This window comes from Dromaius novaehollandiae, chromosome 1, assembly GCF_036370855.1.
Source record: "Dromaius novaehollandiae isolate bDroNov1 chromosome 1, bDroNov1.hap1, whole genome shotgun sequence".
NCBI lineage: Eukaryota > Metazoa > Chordata > Aves > Casuariiformes > Dromaiidae > Dromaius > Dromaius novaehollandiae.
In genome coordinates this window covers 185001026-185020995 of record NC_088098.1, presented here as the reverse complement: position 1 = coordinate 185020995, position 19970 = coordinate 185001026, and the positions used below count along the sequence as shown (strand labels likewise).

The 19970-nt window shown below is 39.4% G+C and overlaps 1 protein-coding gene across 10 annotated transcripts in view; it reads left to right on the top strand.

Moving 5' to 3' along the window:
• The window catches only part of ELF1 (E74 like ETS transcription factor 1), a 92560-nt gene that overhangs the window by 64550 nt on the left and 8040 nt on the right, over nt 1–19970 (top strand). For all 10 annotated transcript variants that reach the window (XM_026099181.2, XM_064504804.1, XM_064504803.1 and 7 more), the window contains 5 exons: nt 4366–4473; nt 5084–5248; nt 10163–10246; nt 13423–13615; nt 14722–15189. In XM_026099181.2, coding sequence (XP_025954966.1) covers nt 4366–4473; nt 5084–5248; nt 10163–10246; nt 13423–13615; nt 14722–15189 — 1018 coding nt within the window. The remainder of the gene's footprint in view (nt 1–4365; nt 4474–5083; nt 5249–10162; nt 10247–13422; nt 13616–14721; nt 15190–19970) is intronic.

Sequence of the window (19970 nt, the reverse complement as noted above, 5' to 3'; positions counted from 1 at the left end):
CAGGAGGATTTTTAATTGGCAAGATGCCAATTGTAAAAAATGGCTAAAATTTCAGCTACTATATAAGGCAATTATTAACTGCTGTACAAAGCATCTGTTTAAAAACGGAGTGTTTTTCTGTCATAGCTCCATGATGACATAATTTTGCTTATAAATTACAAAGTTTTATTTAAAGAAGAAAAACTGTGATGTATAGGTCTCCTGAAATACACTTGTTCTTAAACTAGCAGTTGGTTTTCCAGTTTTAGTTAACAGTCAGTTCAGAGTTTATATTAAAAAGCAGTTACTTAAATCATATAGCCAGTTATTCTGAAAAAGAGGGCTCAGTCTGTATTTTAATGGTTCTCTTCCTACTTCCAGCAGTTTCACATTTCTCGTAATACCGTTTTGAGACTCTGTGGTCCCTCTTTCTGTCTATAGTAAAATCAGCATTGAATTTAAATACAGCTGTGACTAGCACAGCCCTTATCTTAGCCTGGACAAGGGCTGTCATTGTCCGCTCTCCAGAGCCCATTGCCACCAGGCAAACAACTGGAGGCAGGAGGCAGATGGGCTGGGACAGGCTTGCAGAGGGTGGCATGTTGAGCCTGTTGGGTACAGCTGAATGGCGGGTGTGCACGTGGTTTCGGCATTAGATGCCTCCTTTAGTTCAAAGATGTAAAGCTTTCAAAAATGCATTAAACAGGACTACAGAAAGTTGGAAATTGGATTGGGGGAAGGAGCTTCGAGTTTGACATATAGCTTATTTCTCCAGCAGGTGGGAAGAGCAGAAAGTGTTGTTTGGGCAGGCCTTGTGCTGTGGGCACTGATTCATAGCAAACATGGATTTACAACAGCCAGGTTGTTATTGCTGCACAGAGTTTTAAATCTGTGGCTTAACAATTTTGCTCAGATAAACAAGAACTTTTAGAGTACCCTAGGAAAAATGCACTTACTTGTGCTTTTTGTTTTTTAAGGGTTTTTTTTTTCACCTACTTCAGATACTGTTTGAAATCTGGTGCTCCTCTGAGACTGAATCAAAAAAAAAAAAAAAAAAAAGCTACTCTTCCAGCTGTGGCTTCACCAAAGTGTAAAAAATAAATAATTTCATCTCAATTCTTCTTTAATTTGTGATGCTCTCATAATTGACAGTAACTGGCATGTCCATTGGCAATACTAAGGGGAGAGACTAAAGTAACAGAGACACCAACTTGCCTTTGTTATTCGGGCGGGTTATCCCTGAGTACTATCTCAACCTGTGAGTGATGCAGATCAGCATCTTGCTGCTAGTGGGAGAGGTGGTGATTAATCTACGGTGTGCTTCCCACAGCTTGTTTGTGTGAGCTCGCTTGTGTGAGCTTGTAAGCTCTTTTAATTCAACTTGCAAACCCAATAAAAACAAAAACTACTTTTCAGCAGCAGCGAGCTATTAATTTGGCTCAAACCATCTTGTGGCGCCATCTCCTAAGAAGACACATAAGAAGTATTAGCAGGGGAAGAAATGTGGTTAGGAAACTCATTTGGTGTCTGTGGATAGATAACACGTATAGCTGTTACTCCTTTTTCTTGAGCACCAAATTAATATAATTTCTGTGTTTGTTACTGATGTAATAGTTTTTTTTTTTTTTTTTTTTAAGTTCCTCTTCTTTGTCTCAGACATTCATGATTCAGTTTTAGCTGTATCATGGCACACCAGCCTAAGGTTGGAAACTTCTGCGTGGCATGCCATTATTCAGAGTGAAGAATTGACTCCAATTGCTCTGTAATCTCAGTGCATGTAAGCCAGTGTGACTGGTTGTTCCTGGTAGAGATATCCCGAGGGAAAGAGCAAACAACCACTCCTCCCTCAAGCCCTCCCTCTTTCCCTCCCACAACATGGAGAACCTGGGAAGGCCAACGTGGGTCTTCAAATTGAGCGCAACAGCAGAAAATGGCCCAGCCCCGTGGCTCCATGGAGCACTCGCACCAGTGTCGCCCCGGAGCTGCGTCAGGCGCTGGAGCTGTGACCCTGGGAGTCAGGGCAGGGTGTGGATTTTAAGATACCATGGGAGATGATTACAGAGGGCAAAGTGCCGTATCTCTACTGAAGCTCTGCTGTCCGTGCCCACGGAAAGTTCAGGCTGTAAAAAGCCATCTAGCTCTTTCCAGTTCATAGTCTGGGCAAAGAGCGTCACAGCTGATGAAAGCTGCTTTTGCAGCTCTGGGTTCCTATATTTAGCTTGGTGTCGCTAGTGTGGTCTTCATTATGTTGGTAGATAATATGGAAAATTCCCATCCAAATAAAACTTAAAAATGGAACCAGCAGTGATTAAGTCAGCATTGCTGGCCCGAGCATGGGCATGCCTGCAAACTGGCCTTCACTCACATGCAGACTCCTCCTGGACTAGCCCGTTGTTAACTAAGGGCGTTTTTAGGCACTTGCAGTCACAGACGCTCTGTGGCTGATCTCCTGACCCTCCAAGCCGCATGACAGTATTTGTAGTGTTTTACTGCCACAGTTTGCTACCCCATCTCCCTTTGTGCCATTCCAAACCAGGACCTTAGCCCGCATTCAATACCTCCCCTTGTCTCTCATTGCACCGTTCACCTCCCCAGCTCTGCGTTAAACCTGTTTTGGGGAGTCAGCTGGAAATGCAGGTCCCGAACTGGCTGAATTTCTCAGCCAGGCATGGGGTAGAAGGTGGCCTGTGGAGCCAGCAGTAAGGCTGGGATCGATACCAGGGCAATCGCTGCACTGGCCAGAGGTTCCTAGTGCCCGTATCTGCTTTATTCTGTGCTGGTGTGAGCCACCGAAGCTCAGAGCAGTGCGGGAGTATGAAGCTCAAGAAAAAATCTGGCAGGCGAGTAAGGAGGCTGCTCTGGAGCTACTCGGTCTGTACGCTGCCTGCCTTTAAATCACAGTGGGGTGGAGAAGGTGGGGCCAACGCAGGAATGTCTGCACCCATCTTTGTCCTCACCTCGTGATACGATTGCTTGTGCTGTACACCTTTGGGGTGGAGCTGTGTGTTTTTTTTGTTTTTTTGGGTTTTTTTTAATCGCATGATTGTTTAGTGGTAGTGGGCTGGGCGATTTGTTGTTACCGTGATTTAAAAAAAAAAAAAAAAAAAGTATAAAGTTCTACTTTTGGTATAAGCCTGCTGCTTTCGTGTGAAGAAAACACGTCCGGAGATCATTGTGCTGTGCTCTATGGGCTGTTTTTGCCCGCTGTGTCAGTCAGTGTGTCTCTTTTCTTTTTTTCCCCGACTGCCCCACCCAAAATTCCTCAAAGCTAAGGAGAGAGAAAGGGCGTGAAGCAGGCTTAGTACAGAGCTAAGAAAGTAACTGAGGTTCGTTTGTGTCCTAGGGAAAAGAATACTAAAGCAGACCTTTGTACCACTCCGATAAATACACTGGAATTTTCTAACACAGGTTCAAGTTGGTGGCAAAGGATAAAGAAGCCAGCCCTCTATATTTCCATCTAATAAAAAGTAATTTCTAAAAGAATGCTTTAAACGGTTGTAAAGGTGTTTGGTACCAGGTGATGGAGCTCAAACAGAATTTGTTCTTCATGTCACAATTATTCTGGGAAAAAAAAAAATCCTCGGATAAGATGCTCCTTATTCAAACCAAATTATCTTCCTGGACAGGTGTTAGTTTTCAAATCTGCTTTAGAGATCATAAAATAAATGATATTTTATCGGATTCTTTGGTGTGTAGCTTCACATGAGCTTCCTTATAAATGAAAGCTCAAAAATTTTTGATTTGTCTGGTGGTCACTCTCACGAGATTGATCAGGGATTGTCTAGTAGTCAGAATTCGTAAAAGATTTGTCAGCCCTTTATATTGGCTTTCATGTTTTGATTTGCTTCCCAACCTGTTCCTGGAGTGTGCTCTGTTAGTCCTGCTTATAATCTCAACAGATATGAATAGTTTAGAATTCAATTATATTTTTCAAATAACGTGCTCTCTGATAGAAGTTGTGGACTATAGTATCAGTCCTTCAGGCTGAATGACAGGCTATTTTTGATGAGCATCTTTTAATTAAGGGTTTTTTTATTATTATTATTTTTTAGGTACTGTCTGGAATATTGGTTGAGGTTCCTCAGGCCTTGCGGGTGTTGTGTTTTACCTCATGTACTCGATCAGCAAGTGGAGGCACTATTGAGAAAGATGGGCGAGAAAATGATTGTTTTTATTCATTTATACGTATCATCTTAAAAGCGCAGTGCGTTAAACATATGGAATGATTCCAGTGTGTATTTTCTCCCCAGATATCCTGTCTTGCCATCTAGTAGAAAAATGCCAATACCACCTTTTTGATAGAAATGAAACAGGGATAAGCATTATGTAAAGCTTTAATTCCAGTTTGTAGCTTGCTAAGAATTAAGTGTTTTCTCTTTCTTTCAGTTGAAGCATCTTGTCATAATGGAGATGAAACAATGGAAACAATTGAGGCTGCTGAAGCACTTCTCAATATGGACTCCCCTGGTCCTATGCTGGATGAAAAAAGAATAAGTAAATTTGTTTGTTTGTTTGTTTTAATGGAGGTAAATCTAATCTGTATTTGCCTTGTTTATACGTGAAATGAGAAGGGATTCAGTGTAGTGTGGCTACCTGAGAGGGCTAAGAATATTTTGCTTCTGGATAGACTTTACATATGTAGTTTGGATATCAGAAATCCAGTGGTGAAGGATTGCATTGCCGTGAGAACATGTTGATCCCTGAGTTGGACGCTGATGGGTAAGGAAGGAATCAAAAATCATAGAGAAAAGGTGTGAATAAAATGAGGTTGCACAGACTGCTGTGTTTTGTCTGGCTGTTAGAGGATGAGCTTGTTTATGCTGGCAAAGTAAAAGAAAATAGGCTTACCTCTGCAGATTGTCTTAAATGTGAGCAAAAACATACTATCATATCATAGTTTTGTTTTTCAGGGGAGTGGGTTGTGTCATTAAATTATTCCAGTTTAATATGGCTTCTGCTTGTGTAAAATGTTGTGGATTGATCTCTCCTCCCATGAAGGCCTCCAGTATCCTAGTTTTATTTTATTTTTAAACCTTCTGTGAAAATAGCTTTTAAAAGTCCTTATAGCTGTGCAAAAATATTCACATTATGCTTTTCCTTTAAGCAACCATGTTTGGTGCAACTGAAGATGAAGATATGGTGGCTCCTATTACACATGTATCGGTCACACTTGATGGGATCCCCGAGGTGGTAGAAGTTCACCAAGCCCCAGACCCCTACGCTGAATCACCAGAAACTCCAGAATATGAGCAGCCAAAGAAGAAAAAAGGTAAGATGCTCTTGGAGAACAGAGGTATGGAATAAGATAGCATTTGGTGGCATACTTGTTTCTCCTTGTGGGTATTTACAGTCATTACAGGCAACAAGTCAAAATAACTAAAGTGGGCTCAGTTAGAAGTACAGAGAAAGCATTTTCTCACTAGTAGCGTGAGTACAGTTGCTCAGATATTAATGATGTTGGAAAGGTAGCAGTGACTGCTTATCCCACAGGAAACATGGATCTCTGCTGTGTCCTATTTATAGTTTCTTCTTCAGAGCAGAATTGCCTTACAAGCGCTAGACCTTTCGTTGTTGTGAACGGTGGTGTTGTGAAGTATTCTAATTAGAATCTGTTTAGCTTCAAGTACAAATATTTGCTCCATTAGGAATATGGGAAGAGAGCAAAGGGTTTTTTTGCCTTTTCTTTTTGAGAATCTGAATATGGACCGCTTAAACCTTTCTTTCTTTCTTTCTTTCTTTCTTTTTTTTTTTTTTTTTTAATGGCTCCACGCTATAATAAGTGTTAGTCCTATTTGCAGTAGATAACATTTACCTAGTGGTCTGAGGCCCTGTCCTCTGAGTGATGTTCCATTTTTTTTTCTTGTTTTCCTACCCTGCTTCAGTGTGGATCCCTTCAGCAGTCCCGAAGTTGGTGTTTTCTGTGGAGAAGTCATGGAATGCAGCCAGAAGTAGGGTGCTGTTGCAGCAAACAAAACCAAAAAAAAAAGGAAAAAAAAAGTAAAATAAAAGAGTTAGGTTTCCAGAGCTAATCCTAGGGCTGAATATGAGCATTAGGGCTTTGATGGTTCCCTGGGGAAACATTCCTTCCAGGACAGGGTTTCTACTCCCTGGTTGTACTCTGCTGAAAGAGACTGCATTTTTGCTCGTAGTGAAACCATCCAGCTCCCAAATTTTGGCAATAGTTATCTGTGAAAGATAGCGTTCAGGCCTGTGGAAATCTAATAGAGGCTTCCTTAACTGCGCATGTGTCACAGGATCTGAGAGGGAAGGGTGTGGATCAGGAACTCTCCGATTCCCGTAAAAAGCTGAACTGAAACTGCTGTGGAGGAGAGTTTTACCAGCAGCTGCTCTGAAAACGCTGCTGGGGAAACTACCGTGCCATGGGCAGTACCATGAGATAACTGAGCATAAGAGGATTTTAACTTTTTTTTTTTTTTTCTCTCCTTCTCCTTAATGTTGGCTGCTATGTGAGTCAAAACAAGGAGCCTCTGTCTGCCAGACATTTAACCTCTGCTTGACTTGACACTTTCATACCGTCTCTTGTGATGTGCTTCTGCTTGCTCCCACTCCTTCCTCCTCCCTTGCTGTAGGTTAGGAAATCAGTTGTTCCACAGTGGATGTGTTTGTTTTAGACTTATATCAGATAGAAAAAGTGCTAAAACAGATGCATCAGCTTACTGTTTCATTTAACAACCAGCTTTAATGAAATTGAGGCTTCGTGAGGTTGATGGTCCGACTAATGCTGAAGTGCCATTTCAAAACGTGCAGGGATTTTTAAGACATTTTTAAGGCATTTGTGTTTACAATTACTGCAAAGCGTTACTATTTTTGTAGTACACTTAAGGATGAGTTTTTTGTGTGTTTGTGCAATGTTTCCCTTATTCTGGCCAGTTATGTGGCAAGGCAAAGAGCTTTCAGGAGACTGTGTAACTAGTGCTGCTCCCCTTCTCCGGTGCTTGCTGGCATAGTTCAGCATATCCGATACGCTTTCTGATCTCTCTTTGGGATGTTCTTATGAACAAAACTCTGTCTCCTGGAGATTAACCTCAGCAGAACACCCTGCAGCATAAGGACTTGCATCTCTCTGCTGTGTCAGGTTAAAGGTCAGTCTTCCCAGTGTGTGTCGGCCTAGTGAGAACAGCCAAAAGCAGATGCATGCTGCAGGGAGGACGACTGCAGAAATGGGACAGGCATGTGGCAACACTTCTCCAGAATCTGCTCTGAGGCCCCAGTGATTCGTGGCTTAGGGGCTTCCTGGGCCAGAGGTGGTATCTTTGTATTCAGGAGCCCATTAATTTCTCTTTCATGAGCTTGTTCAGTTGTCCCTTTAAACCATGAAAGCTTTTAGTATCCAAACAACCAGTGGCAGCCTGTAGTTATGTGTAGTGTTCATGCCATGCATCTTCCTGTTTGGAACCTGCCACCTGCTAGCTTGTTTTGATTTCTCCCCCTTTCCTCTCAGTTTTGAACAGTAAGGGTTGTGGTGGTCTTGTCTGCTCCATACCTCTCCATTAAAATAGAGAAGTGGAAATACCAATTAGCTATACAAAATCACAGTAACCCCACATAAGCTTCGCTCAAGCACATACTTCATCCTTCCTCTTTGTAAAATTCTCTCCTAAAAAGGAATTTAGCAACTTGCTCTGATAGGTAACAAATTCATGCTCTGTTGAACCAAAGGAGGAAGCATGCTAAAGCATAATGTGCTTTCAGAAAATACCTTCTTTTAAACAAAGGAAACATTACTTTGTGTTTCTTTATTAACTGCAATTTTGATGGTATCAGACAGTGTCTGAAGTATATAGCTTACAGTGTGGTTTAAAAGCGTCCTCTTAATTATCTGTGGCCTAGCTATAGCGCAGTAGCATCAACACTTTCCTCTAAACAAATTATTTCTTCACTGATTTCGACTTTTGGATAGGTTTGTGGTAGAGCACTGTCCAAATAGGACGTCTTGCAGTAGTCTAGGTTGAGGTAAGAGAACCTAGAGTTGCTGTAGCACTTGTATTTATCTTTAGTAGTCTAGGTTATCAGAAGTGCGTAAATTATATGTAATCAGTGCTTCTGTTTCCTCAGGCTGACAAGCAGTAGTTCAGTCACGACTTACTTGAGCCCTAATCCATTTCATTTTCATTTAAGATCCGGTCTCCTTTGGAAATTGGATAATTAATTACTGTTTCGCCCTATTCTTCTGATGTAATGTGGAGCTGGTACTGTCAGTGCATCAAGGCCACTGCAGCCTACATCTCCTCAGTGCTTAATGGAGTGCATCTCCATGCTGTACAGGAGGGGAAACGAGGTGAACGCCCAACAGAGTCTTCCCATGACACAATTATAAAGGGAGAAAAGCAGTTTTCCAAAGCTACTGTGTGGGACTTCTTGTACAATAGAGGCTGACCTGTACAACAGTGACTTCATCAAGCCCTGCTAGGGATCACAGACATTTTTGCAACTCGTAATTGTTAGTAGAAGAGACTGCTAAAAATGTACTCCAGTAGTTCTTAATCTTTTCATATGGTAATTTATGACACATGAAATATTGTAGGATTCCCCTCCTCCCATCTTTACTCAGATTGAGGAAGACATTGGCCAAGACGATGGCTGAGCTTTATGTCCCATCCTCAGAAACGAATGCTGTCCAAATGGAAGCATGAAAACTAGAGGCCTCCAGGTATTCCTAGATTTCCCTTACTGCCACTGCCTCAACTAGCTATTTTTTTCCTTGTTTAAAAAAAGGACGGTGGGAGGGGGAAGGAGGGAGAGACAGACAGATGGAAGAAGAAGGGAGAGAGAAAGAGAGGGAGAGAAGGAAGGAAAGAAATGCATGCAAAGGTAAACTTAGCAAGACTGTTAATGTCAAAAGGTGAGTGCTCAAGCCAGTATTTCTTACCACCACTTAGAAGACACCTGGAGGTCTACAATAAAGCAGGCACCATTGTCTGGCATTGACCATTTTTATTCAGAGTTATGAGATTCCTTGCTCTGAAGTGGAGCTGTTTTGTTACTTGATATTGGTATTAAGGCAGCCCCTACAAACAAATCTAGAATTGGAATATCATTGTGCATGGGACTGTACACATGTACTCTTGGTCTTGCCTTGGCTTAATGTAAATTCTTTGGAAATGCAATAAAAATGTGCTTTTGTTCAGATCTTTCGTTATGAGATTGGGATGCCTGGACTAGAAGTATGTTTCTCAGAGTCCTATGTCTGTTTGGTCTATCCTGCTTCTCAAAAGAGAGAGGCAGTATGTGAATAATCTATGTATTGTCAATGAACTAAGGGCTCGCTCCAAGAGGATTAAAGGGTCTCTGATAAGAGGAATATTTGTCTCATAAGTAAGTTCTGAAGGTTTCTGATTAATTACAATACCTGTAAAAGCTCACATTGAGGTGACTGAGAATTAATAAAGGAATAGGTTCAGGGTTTTTATACTGAAAAATGTTTCAGCATGACATATTTTTTTACTCCACTTGTGTTTAGATAGTTGATTTCTCATCATTTTCAAATGAATGCTTTTCATTCTTTTCAGCAATTGTAACTCTTTTGTTCACTCTTCCTTACCAAATAGAGCCACTGTGCAGTGTTCATGCCTGTAAAGGTTTTTTCAGAGCCTGTTACTGGTTCTGCTGGACTTAAATTAAAAAAAGAAAATGCTGTTTTCTTTCCTGTACTTGCAGGCACTGTCGATAAAGGTGAAAGAGAGTAGGACTAAAAAATGTTTTCTTCACGTAGTAGTATAGCTTGCTGCTATCAGTGGGGAATTTCTGTCGTTTAAACAACCAGAGAATCTTGTTTTATCCCTAAATCCATTTTGGTGATGACTAAACAAGATAGTGCTCTGCACTTTATCTAGCTTTTCCTGTTGAAATCTTCTATGCCCAGCTATAGTTTACTTTTCTCAATTTTTCTGTATTACCTACTGTTACAGGTACCTAAAAAGCCACACAAATTTCCAAGGCACACAGACATGGGACAAGTGAGCATAATCTTTAATGGAAGTATCCTAAAATCATAGGAAGCCCAATATTGTTTTAGAAATTGAAAAGCTTAGCACAGAACTGAGTTCTTAAATTTGTATTAATTAAATCCTCTCTGAATTGAGGAAGCAAATCTCTTCCTTTTTTAACTCCTTGTTCTTTTTATTTCTTTTCTTTTTTTTTTTAATGCTGATGTGTTTTCCAGGGAAGAAGCCAAAACCGTCTCGTCCTGAGTCCCCTACTACAACTCCTAACATATCTGTGAAAAAGAAAAACAAAGATGGAAAGGGTAAGTCAAATAGTTCCCTTTGGAGGTTTTTAAAAGAATATTGTTTCTGAGTAACCTTTGGAAAGAAAAAGTCCTCTGGCTTTCTCATGATGTAAAAATAGGTCTTATGCTCCGATGTGGTTACCATCTCCTCCTAAAACAAGGAGAAAGTTCGCGCAGGAGTTCTGTTTGAGATAGTTTCTGAGAGGAATAATTCATTTGTCATTTTAGTTGCAAAGGTTCTTGGAAAATCTTCAACCCCTCCCAAACGCTGCTGTGTTTCAAGTGAAGTCTTGGAGTGCTTTGCATTGTATTAGGGTTTTTCTGGGATGTGGTTATTTTGACAGCCAATATTTGAAAACGTTTTCCATCTGTCTGTGTCTGATTCTGCACGAGGAGATAATCAAGGCTGCCAGCTGGGCAGCAGGAAATACCAGGCCCTTAATTTTTAGGGAAGGTTGTAAAGTAGCTAGAAAACTTAGGCAGCTGAGGTCCTTGATAGTTCCTTCATTCCTCCTGTGTTTAAAAAGACAAATAAATATCACATAACTGACATAATAAATAACTTCCTGCAGACTGAACTATTCAGTGGTGCTCACCAGTTGTCAGCAATTTGGTTGCTTTGCCATTGGGTCTAGCACCCATGCTGGTGCACAGGCCGGTTTGAATGGCAGGTTGCTGTCCCCGGCTCCCACCGAGTTCTGCTCTCAGCAGGAGCTGGAGATGAGCCTCTCGTGTGTCACCACAGGTGTGCCACACACATGACTAGGTGCTGATGCGCTTTTGTCACCTAAACTGCTTGCATGCTGTGCAGTACTCACCAGGAGATAAGCCCAGCAAAACCCAGAAGGTGGCATAAGTGTGTCAGACTCTCTTGCAATCAGCAAAATTGTTACATTGACAAATGAATATGGGCTTTTTCTTTCTAAGAGCAATTTTCTGCAATAAGAGAAAAAAAGTGTTTAAGAAGTTACTGTCAGAAGTTTGGAGTATGTATTGTTAATGGATTTCCCCCCCCCCCCCAATAAAAACCTGATTTTTAAGTCAAAATGTAAGAAAAGCTGGTGTCATAGCTACCCGTAAGTAATGTTTGAATGAAATAATGGAAAATATCAAAATAGCTAGCCACAGAGTTAAAAGATAGAAGAATGTTTCAATTGATGAAAACAAAAATACATGAATATTTCATGTTTGTCCATTATTACAAAATTACAAATTCAGAAGGAATTAAAAAGGAGTGTGTTGCTTGAAACCACCACCTGTTATGAAGAAGCTACCACTAAAGTGGTTGTTTAGCATTTTGAGGAACATAAAATTGAAGCAAAAGGGATGTTAATTTAACCACCCATGGTACTGAAGCAGCTGGAAGGTCATATGAGTTGCCTGTCTCTCTCTTTTCATAGCGTTACCCATAGGGAGAACACATATTCTAAAATACCAAGTTCTTGATTTAATTATTTTATGCAGTGCATGGAGAAAACTGAATTTTCTACTTACTACTACTTCTGCTGTGATTCACAGGAGGTTAAAAATTTTGTCTGTGAGTAAAAACATTGTTTTTGCAGACAGTCCTCTTCAGCAGTGATTTTCAGTGGCTAAGCAGTGACAAGTTTTTAGACTTGTGTGGATGCAGTTAGGCATTTTTAATCTAGACTACAGCAAAAGCATCTTGGATTAGATGATAAGTAGCTGGGAATGCCCTCATTCCTGACTGATGTTATATCTTACCTAAGCAGTCTTACCCTTTTCCTTTAGGGTGTCCTAAGGCAAACAGTCTGACATTCCTATGCAAGCTGGAGGGCATTTCTTGCAAAGCCAGTGTTTTTTTCCCTAGAGATGTTTACTCTTCAAGTTTCCACCTTCTGAAGGAGCTGTTAACATTTTGTACTGTCCGTGCTGATGACATTGCCGAATACCTCAGCAAACTCCCATTATAAAGTACTTGCAAGTAATCTCCAAAATTTTAGGCAAATGTGTTTTTCCATCACTGGAGCCGACCAACTTGGAGCGAGTGCTTGGTGCGGTGGACAATGTTGTACTAGTGTAGATTATAATTCTTAATACTCCTATGTTATTATGTTTGTAGGGCAGCTTGTCTAGTTTAAGAAAGTTCAGACTTGTGGTCCCTGAAGTTTAGAAAACTGCAAAGTCAAATTGAAGTTAACAGATACTGTCACATTCTGATTCACTCGGCATCATTTTTATGAAACTGAAGAAACCTGCACGTGCTGTCCGTCCTGCTTTTTTGCATGGCTGCTTGTGTGAGCAGATACTTTCATACAAGAAGCTTTCTTCCTTTTTCAGATTAACAGCATATTACTCAGAAGCTAATATACAGCTTCAAGTGTCTAAAAGCACATCAGACACTGCAAGCCATAGTCAGAAAAAGCAGGAGTGAGGATCTCATTAGTTATATGAGTTTTCACTCCTTAAATGTGTTTTTGGGAGGAAAAAAAATGTAAATTTTATAGTAGTTTTAAGCATTCACAGTCTGTGATTTTAATAGTCTCACGTTTTTGTGTGGTAAACACTGAACAGATGTGATGTGTTTTCATATGTAAGTGTTTGTATTTACTTGTTTGTAAAATGGAGTTTGGATATTGTCTACCAGCATGCTCAAGCTCCCATTTAGATTGGGAAGAAAAAAAAATTGCTCTGAACATTACTTTTGAAGGTTTGCCTACCTCACATATACTATGGATTGTCCCATGTAAATACAGTTGTTACAAGTAAAGATTTTATTTATCCTTTTAAAGGATTATAACAAGCATCTCAGTTTGGCAAAGTATTTAATCAGGGGCTTAATTTCCAGTGGTTTCAGAAGATGAACCCAAACGTGTTCCTATTCTAGGTAAAACAGTAGTGACTGCTCCCATAACTGGACTAGGCATAAGGGAAGAGTATGAGTAGGTGATTAATGCTGTATGATATTGATGGTTGGAATGGGCTGACTCTCTCTCTCTATGTTATAGATAATGGCTATAGCATTTGGGCACCCAGATTATAGTGTCTAACAAAAATACCTTCCCGTAAATGCCCTTCAATCACTAGTTGTTAGTCTCAATCATGTATTAGAATGTATTCACAAAGATACCAGCTTCTTAACTTTTAGGTTATTTGCAACATTAGTAAAATCTAGTCAACTAATGTAGTAATATCTTTTTCTGTGTCCTGAAATACTTTTATATTTATTTTAGGAAATACGATTTATCTCTGGGAGTTTTTGCTAGCGCTGCTCCAGGACAAAGCTACATGTCCTAAATATATCAAATGGACTCAAAGGGAGAAGGGCATTTTCAAACTGGTAGATTCTAAGGCTGTGTCCAGGTTGTGGGGAAAACACAAAAACAAACCTGACATGAATTACGAAACAATGGGTAGAGCTCTCAGGTATGTATACTTTTAATAATACACTGTTTTTGTTGTCATAGTGTTTGCATTAATTAAATGCCTCATCTAATTTTGTTTAACAGCAGTAGAGAGTTAGTATTCTGTCAGCTTGGGAAATAGAAAAGTTATTTTAGGAAAATAAATAAGCTAATTAAAAGTAACCTGAAGCCAAAAATCAGTTATCTCCCATATTGGCTTGGATATTTTCACTGCTGTTGCAAAAACTGCTTCTTCAAAATCAGCCACAGACAAAGAAAGAAACTGAAGATTCCAAGTGTGGCAAGCATTTATGTAAAATTTGAATGTGCCTTTTCCAAACAATCCTAAATTTAGGTATGTTAGAGCTAGTGAAATGATCTCTACCTGTGGCAAATGATCTAATTTCCAGGGGGAGGTATGATTTTGGAATTTGGATCTGTGTGTGCTTCTCTGAACTTGTATGTACAGGCAGTTTAAAAGCATCTTACTATGTATCTGTGCCTGTCAAATTGAGATATTTCTCATACAGAAAAGGCTGTGCAAAATAAGCAGACATCCATGAACATGAGTGACACAAGCTTCAGTCTTTCCCACTAATTGATGCTCTGGATGAACAGCTGTATTTTTCTCTTCATTTCCCTTCCTCTCTCACCTTGGTGTCAACAACACCATTTTAAATTGTCCTATTAATTTGTAGTAGTCCTGTCTTGTTCGTTTTGCTTTCTTGTAGTAAAAAGGTCTGTGTGTGCTCGTTGGCAAATAAGCATGAATGCAGATAACTAAAAAACTGTGTGACTTGGGAAGAATTTGAAGTTAGAGTATTAGTTTATAGCCAACATGCCAAATCACTGAGTACTTCTCTTTCTCTGCAGAGATACCTGAGGTTAAAATGAAAAGGCTACAGGAAATACCAGTAGAAAAGAGTTGCTTGGGGAGCAAAACATACTGTTTAAGTTGAGCGCTCCTTTATAACCAAGAAATTAGGCAGTAATATTTTAAATGAAACCCTAAGCCTCCCTGTCCTTGTTACTGCTCATCTTTTTGTCTGGGTGTTTTGTTGTTGGTTTTATTTGTGTTTTTGGCAAAAAAAACTGTGTAACTTGCTGATGTATGTATGTTTTAAACAGATACTATTACCAAAGAGGAATACTGGCTAAGGTAGAAGGTCAGCGTCTAGTGTATCAATTTAAAGAAATGCCAAAAGATCTCATCTGTATAGATGATGAGGATGCAAGTCCTAGCACTGAATCATCTGATTCAACTTTGCTCTCGACTCCTGTGGCCAATAGAAACCAGTCAAGCAGATCTAGAGCGTCTGCAAATGTGGGAACAAAGGGAGGATCTACCACAGTTTTAAAAACAGGAAATCCAAAGCCTGCTAAACTTAAGGAGCACGTAGAAGTTGTACAGCAGCAGACACCTGGCTTGACTTCAGAAGTTTTGAGGACAATGCAATCTACGCAGCCAGCGTATCCCACTCAGCTTTTTCGGACAGTTCATGTAATGCAGCCGTTGCAGTCCCTCACAGAAGGACATGCTGCTGTAACCAGTAATGTTCCGGATGAAACATTAAATCCTTCGGTTCAGAACATAAGGTAAGAAAGTGTAAAGAAAATGAATGTAAGAATAGTAGTAAATTCACTCAACAATGGCCAGATAGACTAGATTCTTTGTTACACTTCAAAAAACCGCTCATCTCCTAATTCAGTTCTAGTGAAATGACTGCTACATGAGTGACCTAGGAACTGAGAGTCTTTTATACGTTGCAACATGTACACTCAGGTCTTTGGTGGAGGGAAGCACATCTTTCCTGCAGCATTAGGGCAGAGAAAAGCCTTTACTTTTCTTTAAAGTTAGTATTGTCAATTCTGTCCTGCAGCACTGGCAGTATTTTCGTGACTGCTTTTTCATTAACTGATGTCTTCAGTGTTGAATTATACACGGTATACCTGCATGATCCCTTCATAAAGATTTTTCTCCTTGCTGCTTAATTTTTCTTATAAATTCTTGTCATCTCTTTCATCTTATGCATTGGCCCCGTTTACAACATGGGGAAGCTCCGTATTATCTTCTGTTGTGTTTTGCTGCCATTATGAGAGCATCTTCTTCTGATTTTAGAAAACAATTAACAGAATAACCTTATGGGAGTTTTGTATCTGTAGACTGTTGTTGGGAGACAGTCATACTTCCATGCTTAATTTGTAAGTCAGCTGGTTAACACTAGATGGCATTTAAGGATCATTACTCCTTTGCACATTCAGGTTGTGAGCAGCATCCTAATTGGAGAGACTTTAAAAGTAATTGCTTAAGCCTGGGTTTGCCCTGTTTAGTGTTAGATACTTACCTGAGCTGTTCCCTGACAGAGCATGTTTGTCTCCACTAACTGCAGAGGATCTAAAACAAACGTTCTTGTAATTTAGTCCCTTCATGGGGATGTTTGAATTGTGCGTGATGATTCTGAACCTCAAAGCTGTTTCGTGAAAGCTTCAAAAAATACTGAATTATCAGCATCACTCTTTCTGAGATTTGCTATTTTAAGTTCAGTGTTCTAAAGTTTATTATTTTGTGATACAAGATGGCAGTAATGCTATTTCCTGCTCCCTGCCTTGTTCATGCCTTTGAAAGTTATATTCAGAGCTACCGATCAGATCTCACATTGTATGGCTATCTGAGGTTAGCCATGAAATTTTGTCAGCTAGAAATAAGTAATGGCGTATTAATCAGATTGAATCATTTTTTGGCTTTCAAAAAATAAGTTTTGCTTTTCTCATCTCTGCTAGTAGATGGATATTATAAAAGCCAATCAATAATTACAACTCCATTTATCCTAAAAGGAAGTGGGATTAAGGAAAATTCAAAATAGCAAAAGCAGCTATATTTTTAAGCAATGATAGATAAAAAGCCTAGATCAGTCTTCACTGGCAGATGTAATAGAACAAATCAGAAAGATTTTAGGAGGTAATGAAATAGTTGAGGAAACTCAAGATTTTCTTTGTACATATAGAGAATGACAAACTAAGACTTCAGCTTCAGACAAAAAAAAAAAAAAGGTTGTATTACATCCCTAGACTTTCTAGTTTGAATCCTTGTGTTCTTTTAATTTCCGTAAAAGATTATGAAATGTCCTTACTCATGCTGCATTACGAAAACTTCACTTAGGAAAAAGAAATTCACTGACTAATAAAGGTTTCAGAGGAATAAATAAAACAAGCCAAGAAAGCAAAGAATCTTTTCATAGTTACACTGATAGGCACTCTAAAAACAAACTGGAAAGAATCATCATCTGTAAGCAGGCAACAGCTATTTTCATTTGTCCTTTAATTCTAAATGATTTTTAATTTTTGAAACAAAATTGTGTTTTATTGATTCTAATCAACTGGAGTTATTTCAAGATGTATGTTTGGGAGGGAAAGTTTATATTTGATCAGAAGCTTAGGTAAAGATTCTTCCCTAAGTATGAAAAATTTAGTAGAATACAGAAAGGGAAAATAAAACCAGCTTTGGAATTTACTTAGAGAATTAAATGATAAAAAACTGTATCAGTGTGGTGTGTCTTTAAATAAGTTTTAAAGCCTAGGAAGAAAGCTACTACATGCAGTGCAATCCTGTGATTTCAGGGTTGGTGAAAGATTTAATTATCTGTAAGTTGTTTAAAAAAAAGAAAAGGGTGTCTAGGGTAATATAGAGAAAGGAAATGAGTAAAGACATAATTGAAGCTCTGTAGTACCATTTAAGGCAGGAGAATAATGCTATTAAATATGAAAAGGGAGAGAGTTGAGCAATTAACAGACTTAAATGGCCCTAGGCTAGATCTAGGCTAGATTATATATCAAAAACAGTATCAATAGTATAAAAAGTATAACAATGGTAACAACAAATAGAATATCTGTAATACCTAATAAGGAAGACAGGCAAGCAGTCCATCTTCAAATTTGGAAAACTGCATGATGATATTAGACATCCTGTTGCATTACAATATTTCACAATTGGACTGCGGGCATAAGCTAAGGGGAGAAAAAGTAGTAGAGATGACACTCGTGGGAAAATCCAATGAAATAAGAGCATTAAAAACTTGGAATTCTGTATTATATTGTTTGTAAACTTCTTACGTTAATAACTTAAATGTTTTTCTGTGAAGTCTTCAATTCCATTTTCTTAGCCATAATGACAAAGAACCTTAGCTAGATCACCTTGATTTGGGTCTCCTCTGTTTTTCTTGTTGTTGAGTCCTGTGCAGTCTTTGCCCATCCCAGGGCTCAGAAATACCATTTATGGTAGATATATTTCTGTTCAGATACAAAATGCAAATTTCAAATATTCTGGTGAGGTAGAAAGACATGTTTAAAACTTTTTGAAGCATACGTTTTAGGTCTGGCTTATAAAACAACTAAAACAACATTTTGGTTTTGTTTGTTCAAGCAGCCATAAATATATAGCAGTTGTATGAGACTGTATACGTGTTCTACATTGCCTCAGTGGAGCTTCTATAAAGGATGAAATGAATGGTCTGTTGGATTTTAAAATGTACAGCAGGTTTGGTTCCCATTATAGAATAAGGGCTGACCAACCTTCTGATGCGTGCACACTATAGGATTGTGTTTGAAGGAACTGTATGGTTGTTTTTTTAAGGAAGCATGAGAAAGAACAGTAACACTGGAATATGCTAGTTGCTGTTGAGAGGCGGAGGCGTGTTGTTGGATGAGGTCACTTGGGAGAAAAGGCAAACCAGGTTTGGGACACGTTTCTTAGAAGAAGTCTTTTTCTGACACCTACTGGTTAGTGGTTGGGCTCTGCCTTGAAGCATGAATGTCTTGGTCCTATGTAATTTCTTACGTAATGTAACTTCTAAAGCTTCATTCATATAAATGTTTACCCCTCTTCTTCGTGGACATATTTTTCTCTCTGCAATAGTTTCCTTCCATAGTGTTGGGGGGGGGGGGGAAATCATGTGATTGACATATTATAGAAAAAATATTGAGGGTTTTTGAGGTTAGAACAACTAGCTTCTTAACATTTGCCATATCCTTTAGAGAAGAACTCCGAACAGGTATGTTTTATGCTAAGGAGCTTGTTAAAAGACTCATATTTGAAGGATGTTGTGAAAGGTGTTTTGTGTTGATATCAATATCCCTTCCTCTGTAATGTGGCATTGCCTGGTAAAGTCCTCTCCCTAGAGCATCGCTGGGAGTCTCTGGCACCCATTCTGCCAGGACCTCTTTGTGCTTTTTTGAGAAATTGTAAATGGGAATGACAATGAAAATCAGGGGTTGCTTCTTTGCAATACAGGCACTGGCTTAATTTATAACTGCACAAAGCTCGCATAGAGTTTTGTGTGACTTCAGTGGAGAGTAGTGTCCTATACTTGCTTTGTAGTGGTCCTGCACATAGCAGTACCTGCCGGAGACGTGGGGCTGATCAGTTCTGTCCTTAGCTATAGCTTCTTTCTTGTTGTAAGCAAGTTTTGTATTCAAGTAACCGCAGGCTAGAATGGTGTCTCGAGAAGAAGGTATTCTTTAGCTGTCCATAGGCTGTTTTTTGCAAAGCATTACTTACAGACTAGCAGACTTACACTCTGAAATCTAACAGGGTGGTTTAAAGAAGGGTCTTGTCTTATAGATGGCTTTTGAGGGGCATTTTATACCACTTTTGGTGCTGCTATATGCAGGAGACAAGGAGAAGCGTTGCTGGCCAGGGGAGGGTGGCAGGAGCCGGGCAGGACCAGGTCCTGCAGACTGAGTAGGACATCTAGTAGTCCAGATGGGAATATTCAGAATTGCAAAAGTGCTGTGGTGTGAGGACATCACCTGCTGCGCTTCTGGAGGCCTAACTGTGCTCTGGCTCAGTCCGTGCAGGTGAAGTTACTGACGTTTCTGATCCTGTAACTGCAAGCTGAACTTGGCACCCTGTGCTTCCAGTGATAAGACAGAAATATAAAGGTCTCTCCAGATGACTATTTTACTTCTAATTTTTTTCCAGTGAGATGGTTTTCATTAAGGAAAAAAAAGTCTCTTTGAATTGATTGCTTGTAAATTTTTTTTTTTCTTTTTAACTTTTCTTTTTACTTGCACAGGTTAGCCAAATTTCTGGTCTACACAGGTATTTTATCAGAATAATTTGAGTTCTACCTTGGAACTGGTGTCACTAAAATAGGCTTGGGATTCAGCCCTATACTTATGGAGTCCTTCTGAGCCTAGAGGGTATCCATTCTATTATTCTAGAAAGTGCAAGTCTCCTGTAAGGCCTCTGTCATGACTAGTCTAGGACATCTTACAGAGCACTCTAAGGTGCTTATGTTTAGGCAGTTGAATCGCACCCCTGAATAACCAGTGGCCAGGATGCAAACACTGAATTGCATTTGTTTATCTTTAATATAGAG